At 52.9% G+C, this 9,562-nt stretch overlaps 1 protein-coding gene across 1 annotated transcript in view; it reads left to right on the top strand.

The window, feature by feature from the left end:
- Positions 1-9,562, top strand: part of LOC103605446 (cadherin-23-like) — a 132,153-nt gene that overhangs the window by 47,534 nt on the left and 75,057 nt on the right. The window contains exons 3-5 of the mRNA XM_008590039.1: positions 4,595-4,659; positions 7,138-7,375; positions 8,846-8,951. Coding sequence (XP_008588261.1) covers positions 4,595-4,659; positions 7,138-7,375; positions 8,846-8,951 — 409 coding nt within the window. The remainder of the gene's footprint in view (positions 1-4,594; positions 4,660-7,137; positions 7,376-8,845; positions 8,952-9,562) is intronic.

Below are 9,562 nucleotides of genomic sequence, written 5' to 3'. Positions count from 1 at the left end.
AGAGTCACCAGGTACAATCTGAGAGCCACCGAGCATAGCCAGCCAGGCCATCCCCTCCCCCCATCCCTGTAGCCATCTGACTGTCATGTGAGACCCCAGAAGTCACCCTGCAGGGAGAGAGACATGCTAATTCCTAGAACATGATGGGGAGGGGGTGTCTGTGGCATACAGAGGACATTTTGTTCTCTGTACACAAGTCCATGGCCACTCCTCACACCCTCCTTCCTAAAGTGGGCCCAAGGGGCACTGTCTGTGTGGCACTTTGTCCATCTGTTGGATTTCAGTTGGTCATCCATGAAGCCAGTCCTGGGAGGATGTTGTTTAAAAAGTGCCATAACCAGCAGATTGGGGCTGGGATAGAGCCGGTCGCTGGCCCTGCCTGGCTGGGACAGGATGGCGGGTGGGCAGAGGAGCGGGCTGCACAGAGCCCCCTAAGAGCTGGCTGAGCCAGCATCTGTGAATCCACTCTGGGCCTCGGTGCCATAGGATGGTGCTCAGGGGCTGCATGTCCCATGAGGCGCCAAATGGTTTTAAATATGGGGATTTGAAGGCCAGCTCTGCCACTTACCGACTGTGAGATCTTGGGCAAGTCACTCAATGTCAGCTTTGCTCTGTTTCCTTATTTGTAAAAGGCAGAGAGGTGGGTGTTTATAGCAGTACCTAACTGGAAGGGTGTGATCAAAGGTAAACAAATTTATACCTTAATATGCATCATGTAGATGTGGATGCAGACAGCTATTGATGACAGGGATATAAGTACCTTTCATGAGCTGCCTTTATGTCCAGGCTCTGGGCATATCCGAGCCCCACGACCCTGCCCTGCCCTCAGAGAGTCACAGCCCATTGGGGGCAACACTTGTCAGCCACAGCTTCAGTGCCTCAGTGCCATCAGGGCTAAAAAGGCTGAGTGAGTGCAGGGAGGAGCCCTAACCCTTCCTTTGGGTCAGGGAAGACAGGAGGGGGTGAGGCAGGAGAGAGAAGACCGTGATCCAGGCAGAGTGAGCAGCATGGTAGAGCTGGTCCTGGGAGCTGCACGTGGTCCAGTCTGGGTCAGAGAGGAGGCTGCAAGTGCAGGACAAAGAATGCATGCACAGGGGAGGGCAGTCTTACTGCCCCCGCCCATGCCCAGAGCCCCTAATGGGCCCTGCTGCAGTCTGGTGCTGGCCCGATCACGCCAGCGAGAACCCCGCCCTGGTGTCAGTGCTGGCTGTCCCCACTCTGGCTGGGGCAGGAAGCAGCTTTTTATCTTCTTCTTATTCTGCTTCATTCATCTGAAAAATAAAAGCTCTTCCTCTCCTCCTCACCCTGGCATACATATTTCATATGGTCATTAGACGGTGGCACTAAAGGACTCACAAATCTTCCCTGGTCAGCATGATCAGCAGCCTGAGTGGGCAGTGAGAGGCCCCCAGGGCTGGAGGTCACTGTGGGAACCATGGCTGTGCTCCATCCAACCCGGGTGGGGGAGGGTGGGCCTTGGGCTGTGGAAGCCAGCATCTGCTGAGACAGTCCCATTGTGCCTATATTTCCCTGGCCTCGGCTGCTCCAGGCCCCAGGGTGAAGATACGGGACCAGGGGACCTCAGGAGTTTTTTCTGTCCTGACAGTCCAAGTGCAATTCTGTAGGACACCCAGATATGCAGGGCTCACTTCCAAATGTGACCTTGCCAGGGGCAGGGACCCTCTGAGGCTTGACAGCCCCTCTCTTCTCCTTTTCCCGTGCTCCTTCCCTTCTCCCTTTTGTTCCACTCCCTTCCTCTCCCTTATGGCCTCTCTCTTCTTTGTCTTTGCCCCCATCTCTCTGCCCCTTCCCTTTTTCCCATGACCCCCCATTCTTACTAGAATTTGCTCATTCATTTTTCAAGCATTCATGGAGCATCTACCGTGTGCAGGCACTGTCTGTGCTGGGCATGGAGCCCCACAAATGCCCACCCCACTGTTTGGTCACACAGCAGCCAGGCTGTTGACACTGGCCTGGGGCTGGGACCTCTGTACCACACTGACCCCTGGCCAAGGAGCTCCAGGGCATTGCAGTCAGGTGTTCCTCAGATCAAGCCGCAGTTATTACAGTCTCATCATGCAACGCACAGTGATGACTTGTCAGGGGAGCTCAGGGTGGGAAGCATTCTGGGATTCCTCTTCCTCCCTTATCCTCAGGTCCCTGGAAGGGGAGGGAGCTTTGGTCTCCTCTCCCCTGGAATATCCCAGCTTCCTTCCTTCCGAGGAAAAATTCTTCTCTTTGTTTAGATGGCAATAACTCACAGAAGCTACGGGCATGGCGAGACAGCACAGGTTCAAATCCCATCTCTGTCCTTTTTCTAGCTGAGAACCTTTGGGCTAGCTATTTACCATCTCTGTGCCTCAGTTTCCCCATCTGTAAATTGGAGGTGGTACTAATAGCAGCACCTACCTCTAGGGTTGCTATGAGGATGAAAAGTGAAATTTGTGCAAGGTGCTCAATAAACAGCAGTTGTCATGAGGAGTGGCTCAGGGCAGCGGGTGAGGACCTTCAGGGGGCCAGTCCTGCGGCCTGTCCCTCCTGACATCTGGTGGAGGGTGAGTCACACCACTCCACACCTTCCTTTTCAATGATTCAACATGTGTCTCCTGAGAACCGGTGATGTACTCAGAGCCTGGCCGGGACAGTGGTGGGACAGACGTCTGCACACAGTGTACAGAAACATAAGCTGTGGGGACACTGGGAAATCAGGCACGAGAGGCAGCCTAGAGCACACAGAAATGGCATCTCTCTGTATAGCCGAGTTTCCCAGATAACTAAAATACTAACCCTTTGGCTATAAACATTTTTAAAATTTTTATTCATTTGGGATAGAAATATGTTATTCACTTATCTGCCTTCCTGAACTGATTATACTAAACACAAATTAGCTTTTTCCTGAAAATTCAGGTTTATCATAAGGAACATAGAATTGAATAGATTTCATAGAATCTAGGAGCTTTAAAAGGAAACCTCAGAAAATGTTTGGTACAGAGGTATTAAAACATATTTTTAGCAACAGAGCCTTTATCCACTTACAATCTTACACAGAAACCCTGAATATAAAAGATATGTAAGTGGACCCCGAAGTCAGTCCGAGGCCCGTCCCTCCTGACATCTGGTGGCAGGCAGCAGTTTGCCTAGCTCCAAGGCAGTGGCCTCGGAAGGGAGCAGTGGTCACATGTAGAACAGCGCCTGGCACGGAATGTGTGTTTAATAAATAACTATGGGATGAGTGAATGAATGGTGTCATTTAACCTGCACTGTGGATTATAACCATGCCAGGGACAATGCAGAAGCCAGCAGTCCCAGCCACGAGACCCAACCGCCCACTGGAACTGCCATCATCTTGGGGAAGGGAGGAGAGGAAGAAGAGGCTCGCTGGGGTGTCCTAAGAGAAGAAGCAACAGGCAGGGAGTGGGGGACCTCCACTCTGCCTCTCCTCTGACCTGCTCACAAGCTAGAGTGACCACAGGCTTACATCGGGCCTTACTGTGGTCTGGGCTTCAGTTTTGTGGCCCGCGAGATGGGTGAAAATATCTGTCTTCCTCACCACATGGATGGATGTGAGGATAAAACGAGGTTGTCATCAGCACAAGGCTGGCCTTTCTCCCTCCAGTCTCTATTGATTGCAAGTGACAGAAAGCCAACTTGGACCAGCCTAAATCAAAGAGGTCTCAATGGACTCACAGACCAAACTGAGGGTGGGGAGGGATGTCTGGTTCAGGACTCTAGAACTACCAGGATCCGCCCTTCTCTTCTCTAGCTCTCCTCTGGGTGAAGCTTCATCCTCCCCAAACACCCAGCAGCTCCCAGTTCATGTTGTTCCAGCTTCACACCCTGGAGGAAAGCTTTTATCCCCAGCAATGAGAAGAATCCCAGAGAGGCTCTGTCAGACCCAGCTGTGGTCAAGGGCTGCTTGACCACAAGGGCCATTCCCTATGGTCAAGGGGTGGGGTAGGTGGCTTTCCACCTAATGGGACCATTTGTTCGAGCAGGGAGAGAAGCCAAAGAAGATGGTTGGAGATGGGGGGCAGACTGTTTCTAGAAGAGCACGTTACCAGGCAGATGATGCTGTGCCCTATGAATGCAGTAGGTGGTTCTCAGGGTCAAAGATGGGCAGGGGACCAGAAATCCCTCCAAAGGACCTCCCCCGCTGGGTAGCACATCTGACTTGTGGTCTTCAAGGATTGGGGGAGAATCACCAGAAGAATCCACCAGAAGGCTAAACCCACACCCACCTTTCTTTGTCATACATTGTGAACCTACAGGTTGTGACCCCAGGCCACAGGGTCTCTCCCCCAAGCCCTCTGAGAATCCGCAGAGAATCAGCCCGCTGGGCCTGACATGAATCCAGGAGAGGTGGTTCCACCCACTTAGAGATTTCTGGTAGAAGACTGGTCCTCTAGAACTGTGCTCTCCAACATGAATTTAAACAGTCATTTGTGGCTGGTGACAGACCACCTTATTGAACAGCATGGCTCTAGAAAATTTGGCTGGGGCCAAAGGAGTTGTGAGGGGAAACATGGGTCTCCTAGTGAGATGGCAAAGCTCAGCTGGGTCTGGCAGTGACGACTTCTTGTTCTCACCGTTGCAGGCAACAGACAATGATGTGGGCACCTTCGGGGAGGTCAACTACTTCTTCAGTGATGACCCTGACAGGTGAGACCCTGCCCCCAGCCCCTCTGCAGTGGCCCTCTGCCCCTCACAAGGACTGAGAAACTTCAGTGCCCAGGGAGGGCACTGGGCACCATGGCGAGAGCACTGAACTGGGAGCCAGAACCCAGGGACACCGTTGCTAGTTTGCCCTGACTGGTACAGTCTTGGTCACATCCCCTAAACTGTCTGGGGCATAGTTTCTCTGGCCCTCAAAAGATAGTCTTTAGCTCTGGGAACATAGACAATTGTGTCTCTGAGAGGCTTTGAACGCTAATGATCACACATACCACCACCACCACTGTGAGCAGCTATCACTTAGAAAGCCCTTACTATGTGTCAGACTCATGGCCAAGTGCTTTACATGCATTATCTCCTGTAATCCTCACAACCAAATGCCAGAGGAACTCAGTGCTAGGCACCATTATCACCCCCTCTTTACAGATGAGGAAATTGCAGCTCAGAGAGACTAAGTCACTTGCCCAAAGTCACACAACTGTTGAACACCAGCGCCAGGCCTCTGCATGTGGTCTTCAGCACTAGGATACACAGCCTCCAGCAGGAGGGGACTTTCAGCATGCCGTAGTCATCAGGCAGGTCGCTTGCCTCACCACCTGCCCTGTGCCAGCCTTGTCCTGCCACCCATCATGGCGACATGGTTCTGGGTTGGTTCTGGGCCATCTCTTTCCCTTGTCTTCAGTTAATCTGAGCTAGGGGAAGCCCTCCCGTTTTTAACATGATCAAAGGCCAGTTGAATTCAGAGGTCAGGTCTGCTTCTAAAAATGAAGTGTCTGATGCATTTGGAAGCCCAACAGAATGAGTAAGACAGTGGCTGTTGGCTTGCATGACCAGCCCCAGCCATCTGTGTGAGTGAGCAAGAAGAGACTTGGAGATTTTTAGGTGCATCTGGCCACTCTCTGCCACTCTGTGATGGGCAGAAGCCAGTGGGTGAATGCACAGGGCACACTGTCCTTCAGGGGACCTGTGTCCACNTGGGCAGAAGCCAGTGGGTGAATGCACAGGGCACACTGTCCTTCAGGGGACCTGTGTCCACGTGACCTTGTCTTGATCATCTTCGATCTTCTCATCTCTTCCTATCTTCTGTGCCTGGGGCTTTCTCTACCTCTGAGCTGGTGGCTTTCCCCTTCCAGGCTTGGTGGCTGACAGCTGTGGACCAGGTCAGAACACACCAATGTCACTGACAACTCAGATGAGGCTCCTGAGGGGACATTTAGAGGTGGCAGTTAGAGGGATCATCTCACTGGACCTTTCTATTCTCCAGGAGACATTTGCCAGACTCTTACCCAAGGCTCAGTCCCTCATGCAAAAGACAAGGGGTAGCTCCCAAGAGAGAACCAACCACCCTTCCCCTTACCTGATGCTCTTCTGCCCATTTAGACCATCTAGGATAGTAGGATTTCTGACCCTTACGTTTCTCTGGCATCTAAATATCTCCAGTGGAGTTAATCTGAGCTAGGGGAAGCCCTCCCCTTTTTAACATGATCAAAGGCCAGTCGAATTCAGAGGGCAGGTCTGCTTCTAAAAATGAAGTGTCTGATGCATTTGGAAGCCCAACAGAATGAGTAAGACAGTGGCTGTTGGCTTGCATGACCAGCCCCAGCCATCTGTGTGAGTGAGCAAGAAGAGACTTGGAGATTTTTAGGTGCATCTGGCCACTCTCTGCCACTCTGTGATGGGCAGAAGCCAGTGGGTGAATGCACAGGGCACACTGTCCTTCAGGGGACCTGTGTCCACATGACCTTGTCTTGATCATCTTGGATCTTCTCATCTCTTCCTATCTTCTGTGCCTGGGGCTTTCTCCATCTCTGAGCTGGTGGCTTTCCCCTTCCAGGCTTGGTGGCTGACAGCTGTGGACCAGGTCAAAACACACAAATGTCACTGACAACTCAGATGAGGCTCCTGAGGGGACATTTAGAGGTGGCAGTTAGAGGGATCATCTCACTGGACCTTTCTATTCTCCAGGAGACATTTGCCAGCCTCTTACCCAAGGCTCAGTCCCTCATGCAAAAGACAAGGGGTAGCTCCCAAGAGAGAACCAACCACCCTTCCCCTTACCAGATGCTCTTCTGCCCATTTAGACCATCTGGGAGAGTAGAATTTCTGACCCTTACGTTTCTCTGGCATCTAAATATATCCAGCGCGCAGAAACTCCTGTTCGTAGCAAGAGCAGGGTCATTCTGCCTGAGTTTCCTCCTTGATTAAATCAACCACTCCTCCTGTCTTCAGTACCTGACACTCTGCCCATCATATGATCCTGATCCCTGTCCACCACCTCCCACCCACCTCCCTTTAGAAATAGCTGCTTTTCTTATGGAGGGCAAGTGAAAGAGAAGGCAGATTTCAGACTTCATTCATTTCTGTTTGTCACCGTGGGCAAGGACTGGCTGGTAAATGCAGGCCCTTATTTATAAGCCTGCTTTAAACCATGGTGTCCCTTCTGTCTCTCCTTCCTATGTGACACAGATTCTCCCTGGACAAGGACACAGGGCTTATCATGCTGATTTCCAAACTGGACTATGAGCTCATCCAGCGCTTCACCTTAACAGTCATTGCGCGGGACGGGGGCGGCGAGGAGACCACGGGCCGGGTCAGGATCAATGTGTTAGATGTAAACGACAACGTGCCCACCTTCCAGAAGGATGCCTATGTGGGTGCCCTGAGAGAGAACGAGCCTTCAGTCACGCAGCTGGTGCGGCTCCGGGTAAGATACCAGCAAGACTTGCATTCCAGCCACTCATCTTGCCGGCTCCTGTCCTTTCTTCTTGACCCCCCTCTCGGGAACCCATCACAAAATGTGCTGACCTCTCATCCACAAAGAATGCTGTGCAAAGTTGGGGGCCACGTTCTTGGTCTGTGTTAGGCCTCCCCTGAGCATCACTTCATGCAGCTGGGGACTGAGTGGGGCTACTTACATAGTGTCTGTTTCAGCCTAAATTTCAGGTCATCGTTTAGCAAAAGGATGTCCTGCACTCCCAGCCATCTCCCTTGGCAAGCACACTGAGTGGGGAGCAGTTGATTGTATAAGGACCCCCATCCAAGCCCTGTAGTGGCTGCTTAGATCAGGAACTACAGCATCTGAAAGGAGCCGCAGAGACCATGGGGTTCAAGTCCACATCACAGAAGGGGAAACAGGATGCGAGAGTCTGGCCCAAGAAGCACAGTGAATTAGTAGAGCAGCAGAGCCAGGACTAGAACTGGGACTCATGTTCCAAGAGTCCTCCTGCAATGACTGCTCCATCATGTCTCAGTGACCTCGGTCGGGCCAGAGAGGTCCTTGTGCCCCTTTCCCACTCTGCCTATCCAAAGTGACAAGACCCAGAGCCCCCATTTGAACTCGTTTCTGAAGCAGACAGGGATGAAGGCAAGGGTGGAGGGGTGGGCATGGGGGACACACAGAAGGTAGGACCATGTGCCCACCTGACATGGCCATAGCTCCCCATAGGACCCTGCCCTCCACTCCCACTCAGCTCCAGACACATCCAGAGCAGGGGGACCACTGAACACTCTCTAGGGTCAGAGACAAACTGGAACAAGCTAATTAATACAGCCCCCAAGGGGAAGAAGGATTCTGGTCCCATTCCAAGTGCCATCTTACCTCCTTGCATTCATGCAACACACATTTACTGTGTGCCAAACACTGTGCTGGACTCGGTGTGCATCAGCAATCAAGAAACAAAGGTTCCTCTTGCACGAAGCTGATAGTCTAAGTAAGGCAGGCAGGAATTAAATAAGAAACTACAATCTACAGTCAGGAGTGAGGGACCGAGGGGGTGCATGGCACACCTGGTCTAGAGGTCAGGGAGCAGTCTGTGGTTGGGGTTCTTGAACTGGGGTGGAGGGAACTGGTCAGCCAGCTATGGTGGTGACCCTCCCCATCCCCTGGGCAAGCCTGGCCTCCCCCATTCTTCCTAGGCCCCCAGCCTGCCTCTAGACTTCTTGGGCTACCTCCACGCCCAGCACATGGAGGGAAGCAGATGTCTGCTGGCAGCCAGAGGGTGGCCTCCAGCTGAGGGACAAGGGGGGCCTCCTAGGGTCCTGGGCCAAGCCTGACCCAGGGCTGGATCACCCAGGGAAGGAGCTCTGAGCGGGATCAGCCCTCCCCACCACCCGCCCTCTTCTGGCCCTGGGCCTTCCGTGAGCTCACAGGTCCTGTCTGTCCTCTTCCTTCCAGGCGACAGACGAAGACTCTCCTCCCAACAACCAGATCACCTACAGCATCGTCAGTGCCTCTGCCTTTGGAAGCTTCTTCGACATCAGCGTGTATGAGGGTTATGGAGGTGTGTGAGGAGTAGAACCGTGGGCTCGGCCCAGGGAGGGGCTGGTGGGCTCTGCACAGTCACGGCTCTTCCTGGGGGTGGGGGATGGGAGAGCGGGCTGCCTTCTGTCTCCCAGACACCTTGGATTACTCAGGAGGCTGCCCAAGCTCCTGTCGGCTGGAGCAACATGTGGCCTGAGGTCACCCTTCCATAGGGTCAGCATCTGTCTCACATCAGCCAGATCTTTCTCTGGGTCTTAGGCCCATGGCCAGCCCTGCAGACAAGCTGGAAGTTGGGTGTTACCAGAATCTGTGGGGGTCCCTGTTTCTTACCAAGGCTGCCTGGGCAGATCTGTGGGGTGGAGGCTTGTTAGCTAAATATCCCCATCCTTTCTGGGGTGCTGTGGCTGCCTCTCAGCCTTCTCAGGCCGTGGCCTGGCCCTGCCTGCCCCGCTGTGAGTCCTGATCCTTAGAGCCCAGGCAGAGAATACAAGCATACTTCAAAAAGTTCGTGGAAAAATGGAACTGAAAGATAATACAAATCTTTCCATGAACTCTTTGAAGTACCCTCATAGCAGCAACCTCAAGCTCCAAGATCCCAAGAGAGACCACTTTGTTTTTCAGCCAGGGCAG

This window comes from Galeopterus variegatus, unplaced genomic scaffold (assembly GCF_000696425.1).
Source record: "Galeopterus variegatus unplaced genomic scaffold, G_variegatus-3.0.2 Scaffold5817, whole genome shotgun sequence".
Classification (NCBI taxonomy): Eukaryota; Metazoa; Chordata; class Mammalia; order Dermoptera; family Cynocephalidae; genus Galeopterus; species Galeopterus variegatus.
Note: the sequence above shows the minus strand (reverse complement) of the source record. Positions and strands in the feature narration are given on the sequence as shown.